The following is a 22,619-nucleotide window of genomic DNA, read 5'->3' as shown; positions in this document are numbered from 1 at the left end:
GGCGAGCCTTGATTGCTGCGCTCGCCACGCCGCGGGCACGGCACACTAATTTATTCTCCCTCTATGGGTGTCGTGGACACCCACAGAGGGAGAATATGTCAGGATTGTGCCGGTTGGGATCCCGGTGTCGGTATTCCGACCACAGGGAGCTCGTCTGGCGAGATCTTGACCGCATCCCATCTGTAATGACCTGTTCTACCAAATGTCAAAAAAAGAGCTAAAATCACATAATATGGGCCTTTTTTTTGTTCCTAGAGTATTATTAACCTCAATAAAATTGATTTCCACTCAACTCCAGACAATTTTGACAACCTCACAGCATTAGGACAAAAGTCTGCAGCGAGCTGGCTGGTTACTAAGCGACAGAACAGTGGAACAACATATACCAGTTTATAGCACATCAAACACTTGCCTGGCAAGGTCGCATCAGATGCGACCATGCCTCCAAGTGCTCCATCTGACCTGGTCGCTCAGGATGCGACCAGTCAGATAGAGAGTGTTAGCAGCGGCAGGGAAGATAAACTTCCCTCCGCTGCTGCTGTCAGAGGGACCGGAAGGTCCCTCAGCCTCCCTGCATTCTCCCCCTGTGTCTGCCGTGCTGCCAATCACTGCTGATTGGTCAGCACGGCAGGATCCCCCCCCCCCCCCACCCTCCAGCGGCTGCAGACAAAGGCAGCTGCTGGGGAGTGTAAATGAACCATCCCAAGCCACCCCCAGACACCCCCTGTATACCTGCAGGCTGTCCCGGCTTTGAAAATGAAAGCCGCAATGGTTGCAATGTTCCCGATCGATGTTTCGATGTTTGGGGGGAAATTTATAAAAAATAAAAAAATATTATTTTTTTTCCCTTTTTTTAACTAAAATCATTTGGGATAGGGTTAAATTGACGTTCTTCACCTAATTCACTAATTTAAAAAAACGACAATTTTGGAGCAGATTTCGGCAAAATAAATAGTCAGTTAAGTGGTTAAGAAACATTGCTACACAGCAGTGGCAGAAATTTAAAGTGGCACAAGATGGAATTGTCCTCGAATAAAGACACACTGAGGTCCAGCATATTGGGGTGCAGTTCACAGAACAGTACAAACAAATTGTAAAAAAAAAGTTTTCTTATTTTAACTGGCAGCTCGGCTCACACTGTTTAGTCAGTCCACTTTCTGCACATGCACTGGGGTACCACAGTGTACTGGGGTGCAGTGCACAGTACAAACAGTACAGTACAAACAAATACAACAATTTTTTTTTTAACTTTTTTACTGACAGATATGTGCGGGTATGTAATTGGGTGCAGGACAAACACGCATCTTCTTGCACCTTAGAAGGTGTGAGTCTTTTCTGTAACTGACACAATGTAATGGGGTTTGAGTATTTGGGCATAAATGTACAGTAACTCGCATGTGACTTCTAGCGATATTTCAAACCAGGAAGCATGAAAGTTTTATTATGTGAGTTGCACAGTGTGATAGAAAATGTTTATCAAAAGTGTTGGGAAAAACACAAGTAAAAGAAGCCAGTGTGGTTTGCGAAAGAAGTAGCAAATATTGTGAAAGAAAAAAAGATGACTTTTAGGAAATATAAGCAGAGACAAAACAATGAAGACAAAGATATATCTTGTTAAACAGAAGGAGACTAAGAAGGTAATCAGATGTGCAAAGGCACAGGCTGAGGAGAAAATGGCCCAGTCAGTGGGTAAAGGAGGCAAAACTTTATTTAGGTACAGGGCCGGCTCCAGGCCTACTAGCACCCTGAGCGAGAAAATGTAAAAGCGCCCCCCCCCCCCCCCCGCGCGCGCTCCCGGAAAAGTGGGTGTGGCCTCTGGAAAAGTGGGCGTGGCCTCATAACTTCATATCATCAAACTATAAACATATTTTCACACAATTAGCAGCCTTACACATAGCCACGGTAGTGTTCCTTATACACAATGTCTCCAGTATAGTGCCAGCTACACATGACATGCCCCGCAGCAGTGCCAGCTACACATGACATGCCCCGCAGCAGTGCCAGCTACACATGACATGCCCCGCAGCAGTGCCAGCTACACATGACATGCCCTGCAGCAGTGCCAGCTACACATGATAGTGTTCACTTTTTAGGGCATGGTGCTGATCACAGGGAGGGCACATTTTTAAGTTAGGAGGGCAAAATGATGTACATACTGCTTGTTGTTCCCATACCTATATGTCAAAGAATGGACAGTGCGCGCCGAAGGAAAAATTTTGCGCAGCAAAAATTAAGGGGAGTTACTTCGTGGGGAAGGTACGTGGCCACATAATAGTGGCAATTTGCATTACACCACACAGTAGTGCAGCTAATACACACTGCACCAGGTAGAACCTCCTATACACTTTGCGCCAGGCACAGCACTGAGACACATTGCCTAGCCACAGACGCCTAGCGGGAACACTACATGACACGCCCCCCAGCAGTGCCAGCTACACGTGACATGCCCCCCAGCAGTGCCAGCTACACGCGACAAGCCCCCCAGCAGTGCCAGCTACACGCGACAAGCCCCCCAGCAGTGCCAGCTACACGCGACAAGCCCCCCAGCAGTGCCAGCTACACGCGACAAGCCCCCCAGCAGTGCCAGCTACACGCGACATGCCCCCCAGCAGTGCCAGCTACACGCGACATGCCCCCCAGCAGTGCCAGCTACACGCGACATGCCCCCCAGCAGTGCCAGCTACACGCGACATGCTCCCCAGCAGTGCCAGCTACACGCGACATGCCCCCCCCAGCAGTGCCAGCTACATAAATGGCCACAGAGTGCCAGATACATAAGTGCCCACACAGTGCCAGATATAAAAATGCCCACACAGTGCCAGATATGTCCCCACAGTGCCATATATAAAATTGCCCCCACAGGGCCAGATACATAAATGCCCCCAGTGCCAGATACATAAATGCCCACACATTGCCAGATGCATAAATGCCCCCAGTGCCAGATGCATTATTGCCCCCCACAGTGTCAGATACATTAATGCCCCCAGTGCCAGATATGCCCCCACAGTGCCAGATATGCCCCCACAGTGCCAGATATGCCCCAGTGCCAGATATGCCCCCACAGTGCCAGATATGCCCCAGTGCCAGATATGCCCCCACAGTGCCAGATAAATAAATGCCCCCCACAGTGCCAGATAAATAAGTGCCCCCACAGTGCAGATATACCCCCACAGTGCCAGATACATAAATACCCCCACAGTGCCAGATACAGAAATGCCCCCACAGTGCCAGATACATACATGCCCCCACAGTGCCAGATACATACATGCCCCCACAGTGCCAGATAATTACATACATGCCCCCACAGTGCAGATACATAAATGCCCCCACAGCGCAGATATGCCCCCACAGTGCCAGATACATTAATGCCCCCTCACAGTGCACAGATAAATGCCCCCCCCCGCAGTGCCAGATAAATGAATGCCCCCCACAGTGCCAGATAAATGCCCCCACAGTGCCAGATACATAAATGCCCCCACAGTGCAAGATTCATAAATGCCCCCACAGTGCAGATATGACCCCACAGCGACAGATATGCCCCCACACTGTGCCAGTGCCCCCACAGTGCAGATATGCCCCCACACAGTGCCAGTGCCCCCACAGTGCAGATATGCCCCCACACAGTGCCAATGCCCCCACATAGTGCCAGTGCCCCCACAGTGCAAGATTCATAAATGCCCCCACAGTGCAGATATGACCCCACAGCGACAGATATGCCCCCACACTGTGCCAGTGCCCCCACAGTGCAGATATGCCCCCACACAGTGCCATTGCCCCCACAGTGCAGATATGCCCCCACACAGTGCCAATGCCCCCACATAGTGCCAGTGCCCCCACACAGTGCCAGTGCCCCCACACACAGTGCCAGTGCCCCCACACAGTGCCCGGCCCCGACGATCCCAACATACCTGCGGCGACGCTGGGAGGGGACGTGCTGCTGTTGAGCCTGAGGGCCACCGACTGTTCCCGGCCGCTTGGTGCGCGCTGCGCGGCGTCTGACGTCAGACGCCGGCGCCGCGCAGCGCACAGTTTTGAAAGGCCGGGGACGGCGGGGAGAGCTGCCTGCAGTGTACAGGGCCGGCTCCAGGTAAGACTATGGCGGCGCCAGCGCGCGGCGCCCATTAAGGGTGGCGCCCCGCGCGGCCGCTCTAGTCGAACGTGCCTAGAGCCGGCCCTGTTTAGGTATATAAGCGAAAGGAGATAAACAAAAGGCGGAATAATAAAACTAAAGATAGAGACTGGGAGTCTTGTTGAGGGAGACAATATAATAGCAGGTCATCTTAGTTATTTTTGCTCAGTATTCACTACTGAAAGAGAGGGGATGTTAAATTGCAGGAATATTCAGGAAAATGATACATGTACATTTGCAGACGAGAAGGTCCTAACAGAACACTCAAAGATGAAAGTGGACAAATCTATGGGGCCAGATAGGATACATTCAAGGATACTAAAAAAACATAAAGAGGTGATGGTAGCACCATTAACAGAATTATTCAACCAAAAAAAAGAAAAAGTCACGGGTCACGTGATGAAACGCGTCAGGACTCCTCCCCTTTTGTTCTTTCACTGAACACCTGCATCCAGGACGCTTCCAGGTTACAGCCACCTCACCTGGCATTCACCTACGACAGTCACGGGCGGCTTCTATTTGGCTCCATATCCAGCCGCAGGCGTTGTGCGGCTACGACGACCGTCTCCAGCATCTTCCACCCCGTTGTCTACCGGCGGACGGTGCACGTCCAGGTAGTCTGGAAGGAAGGTTCCCAATACAGCCGGACACCCTAGACGGCGTTTGATCCAGCAGCCACACGCCTGCCGCCCACCATTATCTGCATAGCATTAACAAGATGAATACCAGCAGGTTAATCGAACAAACCCAGCGGCCGGTTGACACATTCAGATACGTCACGCACCCTCCAGCTATACCACCTGTTGGGCAAATTCTGGACTTACCCGGGGACGCTCGGGTTTACCAGCCCTTATGGAGAGGTAATTTCATATATATACAACCAATTCATGACGGTAATCTTTATTGAAGCTTAATCCTCAAAACGTGCAGTTACTGTGATATACTCAGGAACCACATCTAGTAGCTGTGGTAACAGTGTTTCCAAAGGACTGCAACACTCTGTTACATTTTGAACTTCCAATTATCCAGTTCAGTGAAATTTAAATGACACTTATTGTAGTAGTCAAAGCCCAGATAATTCATGTGTTTTTAAACCCTTGTATTTGACCAATCAAGAAAAGTTATAAGTAACATCACTTATGAATTGTCTATTATGAAATAGTATTTTTATTCTTATTAGAGTATTGTCATTTAATAAATACATATATTTTTTATTAATTCATCTGATTCTTTGGTTGTTACTGAACCTGTGAAAATCTGGTGTGTGGATCTCATGAGCGCCTCTATTAATTTCTCTATCTAGTCATTAGCTACAGCAGTAATTCCAGAGGACTGGAAAAGAGTGAATGTAGTCCCACTGCCCAAAAGTGGAAGCAAGGAAGAGGCAAACAACTACAGGCCAGTGCGTCTTACATCAGTAGTAGGGAAATTGACGGAAACACTCTTAAAATAAAGAGTTGTAGATTATCTCAAATCCAGCAATTTACAGGATCCCAAAAAGCATGGATTCACTGGAGGGAGATCATGTCAAACAAATCTTATCGACTTTTTTGACTGTGTGACTAAAGTGATGGATAAAGGTGGAGCCGTGGCTATAGCTTATCTAGACTTGAGTAAGGCTTTTGACACAGCTCCACATCGCAGACTGCTTAATAAACTTGAAAGCTTGGGATTGGATTATTGAATGGATAAGATCTTGGTTGCAGGATAGAAAACAAAGAGTTGTGGTAAATGGAGTGCATTCACAGGAGAGAAATGTTACCAGTGTAGTACCCCAGGGATCTGTAGTTGGACCAGTGCTTTTTAATATCTTTATTGGTGACATTGCAAATGGCATTAAAGGGAAAGTATGCCTTTTTGCAGATGACACAAAAGTATGCAACATGGTAGACACACATAGAGGAATGGTCAAGAGTGTGGCAATTACAGTTTAATGCCAAAAAACGCAAAATCATGCACTTGGGTCTTGAAATATGTATAGAAATAATGGCACTATACTGAAACTACTGAGGAGGAAAGGGATCTAGGAGTCACTATTTCAGGTGCCTTAATGGAAGGTAAGCAATGTAACAAAGCAATGAGGAAGGCTAATCAGATGCTTGGCTGCATTGGGAGAGGAATTACCATCAGAAATAAAGAAGTAATAATGCCATTGTATAGGTCATTGGCACGGCCTCATCTAGAATACTGTGTTCAATTCTGGAGGCCATATCATCAAAAGGATATTAATACATTGGAGACTGTACAAAGAAAGGCAACTAAAATGGTGCAAGGCCTACATTACAAAACATACCCAGAAAGACTAAAAAATCTCAATATGTTTAGTTTGAAGCAGAGAAGGGAAATGGGGGACATGATAGAAACTTTCAAATATATCAAGGGTTTTAACAAAGTCCAGGAGGGAAACGTTCTTCAAATGAAGAGAAGCAATAGGAAATGAGGACATTCACTGAGACTGGAGGGAGGTAGGTTCAGAGAAAATTTGAGGAAAAGGGTAGTGGACAAGTGGAATAGCCTCTCATCAGAGGTGGTAGAGGCTAAGATAGTAGAGCAATTTAAACATGCATGGGATAGACATAAAGATACCCTTACAAAGAAATAAGGCTCAAATAAGGTTTGAGATAAAAATATGGTAAAAAAAAGGGGCAGCCTAGGTGGGCAAAGTGGTTCTTATCTGCCGTCAAATTCTATATAAGTCACCCATTGGCACACAAAAGTCCCCTGATTTATGCATCACACACCCTATATCAGAGCCGGCCCTAACCAATATGATGACAAGAAACCATTAATAATAATAATGATGCCCTAGGCAAGATTTTGGCTGGTGCCCCCTAGCACCGCCGCTAGTTCCGCCTCTGACCCAGGACCCCTTTCCCAGCACCATCACCCCTCACCCATAGCAGTCTTCATTTTGGTGTTCCTAACCCCTATATTATAAATAGGAACAGTGTGCACCCAAAAAGGGGTGTATTCTTGCTAGGAAGGAGCATGGCCACACAATAGTACCCCCAATTCAAATTACACCACACTTGATTCATATTTTAATATGCAATAGTGTCCCTAATTCATGTTACATCACACAGCAGTACCTCTTTAACTTATAAACATTATTCCTCACAGTAGTGCCCCTTATTCACATTACATCACACTGAATTGCTCCTACTTCACATTACACCACACCATATTGCTCTTTATCCACATTAGACCACACAGTAGTGCCCTTTCTATACGTTATGCCACAAAGTAGAGCACCTTATACACATAATGCCAGACATTAGTAATGTATTTATACACATAATACCACACAGTAATGCCCCTTACACATATGACACACATTATTAATGTTCTTAAAAACATAATGCACCTTACACATTATGCCAACCTTTAGTAATGCCCTTATACACATAATGTCCCTTACACATATGCCGCACATTATTAATGCTCTTATACACATAATGACACACATAATGTCCCTTTCACATATGCTGAACATTATTAGTGCACTTATACACATGACACACATAGTGCCTCTTACAAATTTGCAGCACATTATTAATGCACTTATACACATGACACACATAATACTCCTTACACATATGTCGAACACTATTGCACAACCAACCCACCCGCACACAGCACTCACATGGCCACTAACACTGTGACCTCTGCCTCTGCTTGGATACAGATGTGTCCTTATACATCTTGCCTCAATACGCCATGCAGCAGGAGATGCCTGGCGTGTGTCAGCTGGCAGCTCTGCTAACGTTGAGCGCCTTTTTTTGATTCATCTTATTTTCATTACTATTTGGCTAAGATGCACAAGCAGCTTCTGCTGATTAAAATGATATGCAGCATGCCTATATTCTGTGTGCAACTGTGACTGTATCTGCATACGAAATGCTACATTATAGTGATTTCCAAGAATACACTGTAACGTAGCATTTCATATGCAGATTCAGCCGCAGTCACACACAGAATATAGGCATGCTGCATATCATTTTAATCAGCAGAAGCTGCTGGTGCCCCTAGGCATACCAAATGCCCTAGACATTTGCCTAGTTTGCCTATGCCTAGGGCCGTCTCTTCCCTATATAAACTCCTGTCATCCATTTTGTCCCTTGTCATGATAAGTTGTGAGAAGATTTTGGAAGGAGCAGGCAAGTTTATTCAGGGACAGAGTGAGTTAGAGTTGTGATTATTTGTGTGCTGCACAATGGTGGTCATTCCGAGTTGTTCGCTCGCTGCTGATTTTTGCAGTGCAGCGATCAAGTGAAAAAACTGCAAAAATGCGAATGCGCATGGTACGCAGCGCGCATGCGCTAAGTACTTTCACACAAAACTTTGTAGCTTTACACAAGCTCGAGCAACGTTTTTTCATCGCTCGAGTGATCGTAGTGTGATTGACAGGAAGTGGGTGTTTCTGTGCGGAAACTGGCCGTTTTCAGGTAGTGTGCTAAAATACGCAGGCGTGCCAGGTAAAAACGCAGGAGTGGCTGGAGAAACGGGGGAGTGGCTGGCCGAGCGCAGGGCGTGTTTGTGACGTCAAACAAGGAACTAAACGGACTGAGGTGATCGCAGTCTAGGAGTAGGTCTGGAGCTACTCAGAAACTGCAAGAAATTATATAGAAGCAGAACTGTTAACCTTTTGTTCACTATTCTGCTAAGCTAAGATACACTCCCAGAGGGCGGCAGCCTAGCGTTTGCAATGCTGCTAAAAGCAGCTAGCGAGCGAACAACTCGGAATGAGGGCCTATGTTTTATTTAATTACATCCCACCAGGACTGTCTTTGCAATCTTGTGGGACCGCTATGCTATAGATAGTGCCTATAATTTGTATCCTTCTTAATTCCCTAAAGATTGTAAGCTTGCAAGCAGGGCCTTCCTACTTCTATGACTGTCTATTATTACCCAGTTTGTTGTACAGGTTGAGTATCCCACATCCAAATATTCGGAAATACGGAATTTTCCGAAATACGGAATATTTTGAGTGAGACTGAGATAGTGAAAACCTTTGTTTTCTGATGGCTCAATGTACACAAACTTTGTTTAATACACAAAGTTATTAAAATATTGTATTAAATGACCTTCAGGCTGTGTGTATAAGGTGTATATGAAACATAAATGAATTGTGTGAATGTAGGCACACTTTGTTTAATGCACAAAGTTATTAAAGATATTGGCTAAAATTACCTTCCAGCTGTGTGTATAAGGTGTATATGTAACATAAATGCATTCTGTGCTTAGACTTGGGTCCTATCGCCATGATATCTCATTATGGTATGCAATTATTCCAAAATACGGAAAAATCCGATATCCAAAATATTTCTGGTCCCAAGCATTTGGGATAAGGGAGACTCAACCTGTATCACTGTCAGGGGTGTATCTTCCTATTGGCCAGGATGGCACTCGCCAGGGGCACCAGCGGAGGAGGGGCGCCATCCAGAGGTGCCACCCGTGGGCAGTAGGTCGATTCACTTTTAGAGGCAACAGCTGTCCTCCCATCCCCGTGTAGTTCCTCACCAGCAGGGATGCCCAGTAACGTTCACAGTATGCAGCAGCGGCTGCTGGAGGGTGTAGTTTATGTAGAGTTTCTTGCCTGTATTGTGGTGTGGTGCTGGACCCCGGCACCAATTACAGTGGCTGCTGCATTCTTTGATCATTAATGGGCATCCCTGCTGTTGAGGAACTACACGGGGGTGGGGAGATAGCTGTCACCTCTAAAAGTGACTACCTAAAAGTGCTGCCTTTAATAGTAAAATCAACATGGGGTATATGACTGTGTGTCTGGTACTATGGGGCATATGTGTTTCTGACACTGTGGGGGCATACGTGTATCTGGCACTATGGGGGCATTTGAGTGTCCAGCACTGTAGGGGCATTCGAGTGTCTGGCTCGGTGGGGGCATGTGTGTATCTGGCACTGTGGGTGCATATGTGTATCTGGCACTATACTCGGAGGCATTATGTATATCTGGCACTGCACTACTGGGGTCATTATGTGTAACTGGCACTATACTGGGGGACATTATGTGCATCTAACACTACAGTATACTGGGGACATTATGTGTAAGTAGAACTACTGTGGGTATTGTGTGTAAGGTTGCTATTTGTGTGTGTGTGCACGTGTAGGGGGTGTGATTATATATTTATAGTTTGATATCATTATTTAAAATTGTGAGGCCATGCCCACTTTCCCAGGAGCATGCACGCCTTCCCATATATATATAAATATATATATATATATATATATATATATATATGGGCACTACTGTGTGGCATAATGTGTATAAGGGGTACTACTGTGTAGCATAACATGAATAATGTACATTACTGTGCTGTGTAATGTAAGTAAGGCACTCTACTGTGGTGTAATTAGAATTGGGGTACTATTGAGTGGCCACGCCCATTTTTTTGGCATACGTGCCTTCCCTATTTCAAATATGAAGGGGGCACCAGTCCTTTACTTTGCCAGGGGCGCTCGGACCTCTAAATACACCCCTGATCACTGTTTCCAATTGTAAAATGCAACAGAACATGCTGCACTATATAAGAAACTGTAACTAAATAATGTCTTCTAGGACAATTGAGAGACAGTAGAGGATGGGGGAGGAGGAGGTTGTTGAGGTAGAGAGTGTGGATGAGGGGAGCACTAAAGAAGTGATGGAACAGGACAGCAGTGAGCTGGAGGTGTAGAAGGAGGAGAGTGAGTAGAAGATGGTGGTGAACTTTCTCCCTGGGAAGATGCAGACTGGACAGAATGTCTTAAATAAAAAGAAGAAAAAGCTGAAGCGCTCTTGTGAGTGGTGGTGTATACTGGTTGTCAGCAGCCACTAAGAGAAGGGAATTGCCAATCCCTTTAAAGACACACTGAATAAAAAATCAAAACCAAGTGGCGCTCAACAATCAGAATAATAAAAGCATTTAATATAAAACAATAACAATAGCAGAAAACCTCCCGGGAGTATAGTGCAAGTTCATTAACATACAAATAAAAATTAACAAATACAATATTGCTAAAATATCCAATAGGAATTGTAACACCATATGCAGCAATTACTATGTGGGAGTTCCTTTTATAAAATGTGCCTCGAAGGTACTCCCAGGAGGTTTTCTGCTATTGTTATTGTTTTATATTAAATGCTTTTATTATTCCGATTGTCGAGCGCCACTTGGTTTTGATTTTTATTCATTTGGACGAAATGTCTTGTTTAGTTAGGAGGAAAGCTGTGATGTAGCTAATGCCATGGTTGCAGTTGTTCCTCAGCTGCTATTTGAAGACTCACATCGGTGGCGGGTAAGAAAGAGATGTGGGGGAGTGGCTGACATGGTAAAAGCAGTGAGCCAGTTCTGCTAGGGCCTTAAAAGTATAAAGAAAAAGTTTAATGATATAAAGCAGGTCATCAAGAGCAAGTTCAATTAGGAGTATAGACAGAGACACAAGATGTGGCCATTCTGCTCCTATACTTTTCACCAGCTATGAAGAGTAGCTGCATCAAATCTCTACCCTTGAAAGTCTGCCTGGTACACACACCACCAACACAGACCATCCACAATCCCCAAGCATAGTTGCCTACCCTCCCTCACTCTGCAGGAGACTCCCTAAATAACAGCAATCTCCCTGACTCACTAAATAGTCCAGGAATCTCCCTGATTGCACCTAATCCTCATTATGCAACTGTCACATTCTTGGGGGAGGGAAGGGGGGAATAGCGATGTACTGTATACATTAAATGGGATCATCAGTAACATTTCCCTGCATTGGTTATTATTATTATTATTATTATTACCAGACATTTATATAGCGCACACATATTCCGTAGCGCTTTACAGAGACTATTTCCCCATTCGCATTGGCCCCCTGCCCCAGTGCAGCTTACAATCTATATTCCCTACCACATGTACACGAGCACACATTCATACTAGGGTTAATTTGTGTTGGGATCCAGTTTACCTACCAGTATATTTTTGGATTGTGGGAGGAAACCAGAGGAAACCCACGCAAGTACGGGAAGAATATACAAACTCCGCATAGGTAGAGCCGTGGTGGGAATCGAACCCATGACCTCAGTGCTGTGAGGCAGTAATGCTAACCATTACACCATCCGTACTGCCTCAAACAGAATGATCTCTAAGGCTACATGCATTTTAAATAAGGTTTCTCGTGGCCACTTACAGTATATGGAACCTCTTGTAAAACACAATACACAAACAAATCCTGCAAAATATCAGTGTCTTTTCTTCAACAAGTAGATCTTACTAACTTTGGGGCTCATTTACTTTTTGATGTAAGTCATATTTATGACACGCCTCTTAGATGTAGCAGTACACGTCCACACTGATATAGGTGTTACTGTCACAATCTCCCTGAAATCCTTTTTCAAAAGTAGGCAAGTATATTTCCCAGGCATCCTGGTAAGTAACCTTACCAAATGTCCCTCCTTTTTACTGTATAAACCAAAATCATTCACAAATGCGTTGTGATTATCCTCTTCATGGTCCACATGTTTTATCTTAATAATATATAGTATATACATATTTTTTTAGAAAAATATAACTATATCTTTGCCTTTATACTAGTGATGAGCGGGTTCGGTTCCTCGGGATCCGAACCCCCCCGAACTTCACCCATTTTACACGGGTCCGAGGAAGACTCGAATCTTCCCGCCTTGCTCGGTTAACCCGAACGCGCCCGAACGTCATCCCGCTGTCGGATTCTCGCAAGATTCGTATTCTATATAAGGAGCCGCGCGTCGCCGCCATTTTCACTCGTGCTTTGGAGATGATAGCGAGAGGACGTGGCTGCGTTCTCTCAGTTTCTGTGTTCAGTGCGTTGCAAATATCTGTGCTCAGTGTGCTGCAAATATCTGTGCTCAGTGTGCTTGCAAATATCTGTGCTCAGTGTGCTGAAAATATCTACGCTCTCTGCCTGAAAAACATAACATAGTAACATAGTAACATAGTAACAGAGTATCTGAGGTTGAAAAAAGACAATTGTCCATCGAGTTCAACCTATTTGTGGTCTCCTATGCATGATGATTTGACTAAAATTTCTGACTGATGCTGCTGTCAGCCGTTACATTTTATCCCTATTTATAGTAACTATAATGCATGACTATGCACCATACCCCTGGATATCCTTATCCATTAGGAATTTATCTAACCCATTCTTAAACGCTCCATATCTGTGCTGCATTGTAGTATATAGTAGGAGGACAGTGCAGAATTTTGCTGTGACCACCAGTATATATATAGCAGTACGGTACAGTAGTCCACTGCTCTACCTCTGTGTCGTCAAGTATACTATGCATCCATACCTGTGCTGCATTTTAGTTGTGCGCAGTATACAGTAGGAGGAGAGTGCAGAATTTTGCTGACCACCGGTATATATATATAGCAGTACGGTACAGTAGTCCACTGCTCTACCTCTGTGTCGTCAAGTATACTATGCATCCATACCTGTGCTGCATTTTAGTTGTGCGCAGTATATAGTAGGAGGACAGTGCAGAATTTTGCTGACCACCAGTTTATATATAGCAGTACGGTACAGTAGTCCACTGCTCTACCTCTGTGTCGTCAAGTATACTATGCATCCATACCTGTGCTGCATTTTAGTTGTGCGCAGTATATAGTAGGAGGACAGTACAGAATTTTGCTGACCACCAGTATATATATAGCAGTACGGTACAGTAGTCCACTGCTCTACCTCTGTGTCGTCAAGTATACTATGCATCCATACCTGTGCTGCATTTTAGTTGTGCGCAGTATATAGTAGGAGGACAGTGCAGAATTTTGCTGACCACCAGTATATATATAGCAGTACGGTACAGTAGTCCACTGCTCTACCTCTGTGTCGTCAAGTATACTATGCATCCATACCTGTGCTGCATTTTAGTTGTGCGCAGTATATAGTAGGAGGACAGTGCAGAATTTTGCTGACCACCAGTATATATATAGCAGTACGGTACAGTAGTCCACTGCTCTACCTCTGTGTCATCAAGTATACTATGCATCCATACCTGTGCTGCATTTTAGTTGTGTGCAGTATATAGTAGGAGGACAGTGCAGAATTTTGCTGACCACCAGTATATATATATAGCAGTACGGTACAGTAGTCCACTGTTCTACCTCTGTGTCGTCAAGTATACTATGCATCCATACCTGTGCTGCATTTTAGTTGTGCGCAGTATATAGTAGGAGGACAGTGCAGAATTTTGCTGTGACCACCAGTATATATATAGCAGTATGGTAGTGGTAAATGGAGTGCATTCACAGGAGGGAAATGTTACCAGTGGAGTACCCCAGGGATCTGTACTTGGACCAGTGCTTTTTAATATCTTTATTGGTGACATTGCAAATGGCATTAAAGGGAAAGTATGCCTTTTTGCAGATGACACAAAGGTATGCAACAGGGTAGACACACCAGGTTGGGTAAAACAAATGATTGAGGATCTAAGTAGACTAGAGGAATGGTCAAGAGTCTGGCAATTACAGTTTAATGCCAAAAAATGCAAAATCATGCACTTGGGTCTCAAAAATCCTAAAGCTAAATATAGTATTAATGGCACTATACTGGAAACTACTGAGGAGGAAAGGGATCTAGGAGTCACTATTTCAGATGACTTAAAGGCAGGTAAGCAATGTAACAAGGCAATGAGGAAGGCTAGTCAGATGCTTGGCTGCATTGGGAGAGGAATCAGCAGCAGAAAGAAGTAATAATGCCACTGTATAGGTCATTGGTACGGCCTCATCTAGAATACTGTATTCAGTTCTGGAGGCCATATCTTCAAAAGGATATTAATACATTAGAAACTGTACAAAGGAGGGCAACTAAAATGGTGCATGGCCTACATCACAAAACATACCCAGAAAGACTAAGAAATCTCAAATATGTATAGTTTGGAGCAGAGAAGGGAAAGGAGGGACATGATAGAAACTTTCAAATATATCAAGGGTTTTAACAAAGTCCAGGAGGGAAACATTCTCCAAATGAAGAGAAGCAATAGGACACGAGGACATGCACTGAGGCTGGAGGGGGGGAGGTTCAGGGGAAATTTGCAGAAAAATTATTTCACAGAAAGGCTAGTGGACAAGTGGAACAGCCTCCCATCAGAGGTGGCAGAGGCTAAGACAGTAGAGCAATTTAAACATGCATGGGATAGACATAAGGATATCCTTACAAAGAAATAAGGATCAAATAAGGTTAGAGATAAAAATAATGTAAAAAAAAAAAAAAAAGGGGCAGACTAGATGGGCCAAGTGGTTCTTATCTGCCGACAAATTCTATGTTTCTATGTTTCTATGTTTCTATGGTACAGTAGTCCACTGCTCTACCTCTGTGTCATCAAGTATGCTACAAAAGTTCATTAAAATTACCCAAAAATCAAAATTAAAAGCGTCTGATGAGAAGCGTAAACTTGCCAATATGCCATTTACGACATGGAGTGGCAAGGAACGGCTGAGGCCCTGGCCTATGTTCATGGCTAGTGGTTCAGATTCACATGAGGATGGAAGCACTCATCCTCTCGCTAGAAAACTACAGTGCCACTCCTAGATTGGCCAGGTGTTTGTGTCGGCCACTTGGGTCGCTTAGCTTAGCCATCCAGCGACCTTGGTGCACCTCTTTTTTTCTTTGCATCATGTGCTGTTTGGGGACTATTTTTTAAATCGGCCATCCTGTCTGACATTGCAGTGCCACTCCTAGATGGGACAGGTGTTTGTGTCGGCCACTTGGGTCGCTTAGCTTAGTCATCCAGCGACCATGGTGCACCTCTTTTTTTCTTTGCATCATGTGCTGTTTGGGGACTATTTTTTAAATCGGCCATCCTGTCTGACACTGCAGTGCCACTCCTAGATGGGACAGGTGTTTGTGTCAGCCACTTGGGTCGCTTAGCTTAGCCATCCAGCGACCTTGGTGCACCTCTCTTTTTCTTTGCATCATGTGCTGTTTGGGGACTATTTTTTGAAGTGCCATCCTGTCTGACACTGCAGTGACACTCCTAGATGGGCCAGGTGTTTGTGTCGGCCACTTGGGTCGCTTAGCTTAGCCATCCAGCGACCTTGGTGCACCTCTTTTTTTCTTTGCATCATGTGCTGTTTGGGGACTATTTTTTTAAATCGGCAATCCTATCTGACACTGCAGTGCCACTCCTAGATGGGCCAGGTGTTTGTGTCGGCCACTTGGGTCGTGGCTTAGTCGTCCAGCGACCTCGGTGCAAATTTTAGGACTAAAAATAATATTGTGAGGTGTGAGGTGTTCAGAATAGACAGAATATGATTTAAGCTGTTTTTGAGGGGTTTTTGTAAAAAAACACCCGAATCCAAAACACACCCGAATCCGACAAAAAAATTTCAGGGAGGTTTTGCCAAAACATGTCCGAATCCAAAACACGGTCGCGGAACCAAATCCAAAACCAAAACACAAAACCCGAAAAATATCCGGTGCACATCACTACTATAAACCAATTTTAATAGTACCATTGTGTAAAAATATACTTTCCAAAATTTGAAAATAATGCATTTTTATATAGCCATAATCTTTTAATAGTTTAATAATTCAACACATTTGTTGCAGTATCCATGAAGAGATTTTAAAAAAGACGTGTGCAAGTTACATTTTCGTTCGAATTAATGTGTGACACCCTAGCCCGGTAAAGGAAATTTGGTAATGGGCACAATGTGTGCACAACAACAACAAAATTTGTGTAAGTGAGGCCATTAGCACATAATGGTAGCACTCTATTAACCTTTAGGATGCATAGTTTTTAAAATATAGGTGTGTTATTATTATGCATAAATTCATAACTGAATGTTTCCATTTGTTTGTCCCGCAGCTGCTGCAACAAACAAATGGCCTGCAGCAAAGAAGCGGCGGACCTCAACTACCCACACAGGACGCTGGTAGGTCCAGGAAAAACACCACTTCTCACCCAAAACAAATTCCATGCTTCAGCAGGCCACTGTAGTGTAATGTCATATACCATTAAGGGGCCCATTTAACAACAAAATTTGCAGCTATTTGACCAAAAACATGTTTTTGGTGTTTTGTTGAAAATATGAATTAACCTCCGAATATATGTAGGTGAGGCCGCAGCAGGCATTGGAGATACCTGCTCTGATTCCACCATTCCTGCAGCAGCCACCTCACCCATAAGTCTCTGTATGGGATGGGATGCTACCAGCTTACCCATTTTCCAGAATGTGAAGCATTTCCAATATTTTCCTCCGCAGATAATGGCATCTTCAAATGGTGGCAATGCATTATAGCCTATGGCCTACACACTGCATATCTTTCCAGCTGAGGGTTCCAACAGTAGCTGCTGTACCTATCCATCATCCTGACTGCAAATGCACAGCAGGCCAACTCACTCACTGAGCAAATTGCAGGGAAGACCTCCTTTTGGAGGTCATGTATTTGCGGGCGCTGATTAATAACGGAGATGTGATAGCATATTGCAGTTCTATCCTGGATGCTAATGTTGCATGCAGATTGTATAGAATACATGTTCATTGATAAATGGAGATATATTTAACATGCGCGTTGTTACGTAACCAAATTACATGGAACCTAATTTTTTGTGCAGTACAAGTCTCCGTTCCTTCTTGTGCAGTATTGTGCACACCACACCCAACCACATCAGCACCAGATGTCCCAGACACATGTGTTAGCCTGGTGGCCTATACCTCATGGGAGGAGGATGTGACAGTGGAGGACACTCCTTTGGACCAGCCACAACCCATAACCCAGAGGTTCTCAAACAGAGTACTCAAGGCACCCCACCGGTCCAAGTTTTAGGTATATCCATTGCTCAGCACAGATGTTTAAATCAAATTGGCTGAAGGGCTAATTAAGTCACCTGTGGCCAAGCAGGGAAAAATTTTAAACCTGGACTGTTGAGGTGCCTTTAGGACCACATTTGGGAACCTCTGCCATTACCCCAACACAGCTGCCACAACAGCCACCGCCCACCCCACAAACCAGTGCACCAACAGTGGATGAGGTGGTGGTGCCGGGCACTACTTTAGGGATGTGCAGCTTGCTTTTATGGTGCAATAAACCCAGCAAATGGACTGCATGGGCCTACAGCTCCCGAGGTTAAACAGATCCTCCTCTGTAGCCCAGGGGCTCACACCCGGATGACTATGGACATCTGGATGCAGTTGTCCGAGCTGACCCAGGCCACCCACAAGCAGACAATTGTCATCCAGGAGCAGATGGCAGTGTTTGTGGCCCTGAAGCCACAAAGTGAAATTGTAGCCCAAAGGTCTCTTCATGCTATCCCAACATAGTTAGCTCCCAAGCCATCAGCCCCCAGACCAAAGCCACAATGACTCCACCAAGGTGGAGTGTGTGTACATGGGGGAAGGGGGCACCTAAAGGGACAAGTATTCGTCATACATTCATTTTCAGAATCTGCTTACTTGGGACTCAGATATCAGTTTGCACGGGAACAACGTAAAAAAAAACATCCTAGCACTGTATGTGCAATCATACATTTCTATTTTACGTCACCTGGTGGAATACTGTATATGTTTTTCTGAATTCCGCCCTGTAAAATACAATAACTTAAAGGTTTATATATCAATCACTAGCATGTAGCCTTCAGGGCTCTTATTGTAGTAACTCACCTTAGGCTGTCTGAGAAAGCCTGCACACCATATTTAGATGGGCAATATCCTCCCCCAATAACAGAAATTCGTCCTATACAACTGGATACATTTACAATGCGCCCCCGGGCCTTTCGGACAAGATGCAGAAGGTGTAGTGTCACGTTGATTGTACCGAGCAAATTCACATTCAGAACCTTGGAGAAATCCTCCACTTTTTGCCACTCATTAGGACCAAAGGCAAAACCAAAACCAGCATTATTCACCACGCCCCAGAGCCCTGCAATGCATAAAGTCAGAGTTGGAAAATAGAAAATCCAAAATGAAGTCAGTAACTCATTTAAACAGCTACATATCCTGATAGGGTGACAAACAAATCCTATTTACAGTTGTTATGAATGTAACTGAGGTTCTTTGCAGGAGTTAAGGTTGTAGATCATCTTCTGGGCAGTGACCCCTGTACACCCTGAGTTAAGTCTCATAGAACCCACCAGCAGGTCTACTCGCCTATAAGAGCCGCTTTTCCCATAAGGCTTGACACGCCTACGGGTACTGGGATGCCCACCAGGACTTACACCACTGGCAGTAGTATGAGCTTAACTCTCGAGTGACCTGAATCAATGCCAGTAGAAAAGACAACAAAGAAAGGACCAAGAATACAAAGCGAAAAGAGAATAATGGGTTAATAACAAGAATAGAACTGGAGTAAAGATATTAACAAGACACCAGGGAAATCTGACCAAAGAGATAGATAAGGAACATATATCTACTGGTACATAAATAACATGGAATATGCTGAACCAGCAGTAGTAGCTACTGGCAACATCAGAAGTGCATGACGAAAGAGTTCAGACAGGGAACGCAGAACAAATACACAAATGACACAGAATGTTCCAGGCAAGAGGGTGTTACTACTTATAACAAACACAAAGGAGCAATATTACTGTTAGGAAATGATTAGACAGAGAGAGCAGAACAGATGCACAAACACAGAATGCTCCTGGGAACTGCAGTAACCGACACTAAGGAGCAAAACTACTGTTAGGAGATGATTACAGTATAGCAGGAGTGCTAGGTACTCAGGTGGTGTTTGCTGTTCAGTATCCAATGAACTATACAATGTAAAAATACAAACCACATGAAAACAGGGACACAAACGACAGATTGGTTACAGGGACAAACAAACAAGGATTCTGCAGAGCTGTACCTATGAAAGAATGGAAGCAGTGTTCCAACAGAACTGGGATTTGACACAGAGAGACAAGGGCTTCCGCTGCAACTGAGCTCTATTACCAGCAAGGCAGATTCAGGAGATAAAGAGAACAGGAGCCAATCACCAGACTCCTGCAGCCAAGCCTCCAAAGATCACTAATCCCATGCAGCTGCTACAGCAATTAAGCAGACAGAACAGAGCTGCAGGCAGCACATGTAACAACAGTACCTATCTACTTTCCTCACTGGAGCCCTGGGAAAAACATTTATGCAGAGTAACACCCAGAGTTAAGTAGTGTTAGTGGTAGGAAGAGACTATGGGGGATATTCAGGTTTGTTAGCACACCAAAAAAGTAAGCAATTGGACAAAACCATGTTACACTGCAGGTGGGGCAGATGAAACATGTGCAGAGAGATTTAAAATTGGGTGGGTTATATTGTTTCTGTGCATGGTAAATACTGACTGCTTTATGTTGACATTGTAACTTAGATTTCAGTTTGAACACACCGCAACCAAATCTAACTCTCTCTGCACATGTTACATCTGCCCCACATGCAGTGCAACATGGTTTTGCCCATTAGTGTGGTTTTTTTTTTTTTTGCTAACAAACCTGCTTAACCCCCTATGGAAGGAATTCAATTGTGTGCACACTCAGGACCATCTTAACAGCAGTGTAGGCCCCTGGGCACAGCAATGCACTGGGGCCCCTACCCATCCTCCAGCAATAGGGGTGGGGGGTGCTATCAGCATCAGTTTTGATGTCCTGTGGGTGGTAGGTTGTGTTCTATCTTGCGCTCAGCATGTAGGACCTAGAGCAGTAATATCTGCTAATTACTCCTTTACTGCACAGATGGGGCAGGAAGGTAACACTAAACTGTAGAAGGGGGCATTGAGCTGAATGAAGTGGCCCCATCCGGTACATGACTTCCAGGGTGGTAGTGGGTGTTTAATACGCAGGGGAGGGGTGGATAGTGGAATGGGTTTAATATTCAGCATTTTACGGTGGGAGGGCAGCTTGCTTGACTGCAGATATCTCCAGTTCCTGTAAATAGATTTTTTAGCTTTGAATGAGATTAAAAAAAAGTAGAGAGTCCCACCTTTCAGGAGGTGTTGGAGGCTTGGGGATCAGAGCTCAGGAGCCAGAGCAATCCACCGGCGAAAATATAAAACTGTAAACCAGATGTATGGAGCTGGAGCAGGGACCAGCTGCTTGAAGGCTTATATCTCCAGTTCCCTGAAAGGGGAGAGACCCAACTTTTGGAGAATATCCTCAGAAAAACTCTAAGTCAGACAGAACCCGAGATATCTGCCTGGGAAGAGCAATTAACAGTCTTCGATGGGACCACTGCTTTGAAGTCGGATATCTCCGGTTCACCAGTGCCGATTTTCAAAAATCTGGTACCAATGGAAAGAGGGGACCTCTTTAGCTATCAGCCTAGGGTCCTTATACTCCTGGGGCCCTTGGACAAGTGCCCATTGAGCCCATACGAAAAGACGGCCCTGTGCACACTGACTGTTAACCAACAAGAGGTAAGGAAGACACAAAACAACATAGGGTAAAGTAGGGACAAACTGGCTAATCATCCACCCACTGGACCATCAATGCTACACTGTGACTGTTTTGTTAACCCATTGCAGTGGCCACTCCAAAACTAACACAGATTTTCAAAGAAAAGTTATAAACATTGTATGTTTTCTAAATGTTTTTAATTCGTAATTTTGTATAACTTGCAGTGCCCATTATCTTTTCAGATATAACCCAACCATATACTGTATGTCAAGTGGAGAATGGTGAAGGAGCATGTGGAGTAATTAAATGTATAGGTTAGGACACTAGAGTGACTAGTATATGAAGTGACTAGTTTTAAAGTGCCAGATTAAAATAACAGCGCAATACCTTCATTAAACCGAAGGAGAACAGAAGGCAATCAAACAACGACCCAACATTATATATAAATAAAGGATAATAATAATAATAATAATAATAATAATAATAATTGTATTATTTTCAGGGGTTTTCTTTTAACTTTTTTTTTAAGTTTTGGGTATTTATTGGTGTCGCCACCATCACTGTTTATTTGCTAGGTACCACAAACTCCACTGCGCCAGTCAACATTACTACTTAAGCATAAAAACTTAAATACATAAGTGGAATACAAAGAAGGTTCAGGCAGGGCCAGCGCTACCCTCTCAGCAAAGTCTGCAAAGTCGGGAGGCCCTGGGCTGGAAAAGCGCTCTTCCAGCTCTGCTACCTTGCTGATGTTCACTGTTGCTGCTGGCTGCCAAAGCCTGCGCCTGTCAAACTGTGTGGCGCTAGCAGTGTGAAGAGCAGCTCCTCAGTCTGCAGTCCACCAGCCACCACTGTTTACAAGTGTGTGATGGCTGTGGAGCCCACCAAAACTATTGCCCATCCCCAGGCTGAAGAGACAACATGGCCTCCTCCCTGAGACCTCCAGGTAACTGTTCTCCTGCTCCGAGTGTAAGCTCTTTTGCCCAGTCTGATTTTGCTGCTCATATCTCTCTCCCTCCATGGCGCTTTCTCTCTCTCTTTATCTCTCACTCTTTCCATTTCTCTTTCCATGTCTCTCACTCTCTCCTCCATGTCTCTCTCTTTCTCCATATGCCTCTCTCTCCCCATGTCTCCCTTTCTGCCCCATGTCTCTCTCACTCTTTC

The 22,619-nt window shown here is 44.5% G+C and overlaps 1 protein-coding gene across 1 annotated transcript in view; it reads right to left on the bottom strand.

Moving 5' to 3' along the window:
• Window positions 1-22,619, bottom strand: part of LOC135011479 (retinol dehydrogenase 7-like) — a 237,440-nt gene that overhangs the window by 139,222 nt on the left and 75,599 nt on the right. Inside the window, exon 3 of the mRNA XM_063952464.1 lies at window positions 18,754-19,012. Coding sequence (XP_063808534.1) covers window positions 18,754-19,012 — 259 coding nt within the window. The remainder of the gene's footprint in view (window positions 1-18,753; window positions 19,013-22,619) is intronic.

This window comes from Pseudophryne corroboree, chromosome 2 (genome assembly GCF_028390025.1).
Source record: "Pseudophryne corroboree isolate aPseCor3 chromosome 2, aPseCor3.hap2, whole genome shotgun sequence".
Lineage (NCBI taxonomy): Eukaryota > Metazoa > Chordata > Amphibia > Anura > Myobatrachidae > Pseudophryne > Pseudophryne corroboree.
The sequence above is the reverse complement of the archived record's forward strand: the minus strand, read 5'-3'. Positions and strand labels throughout refer to the sequence as shown.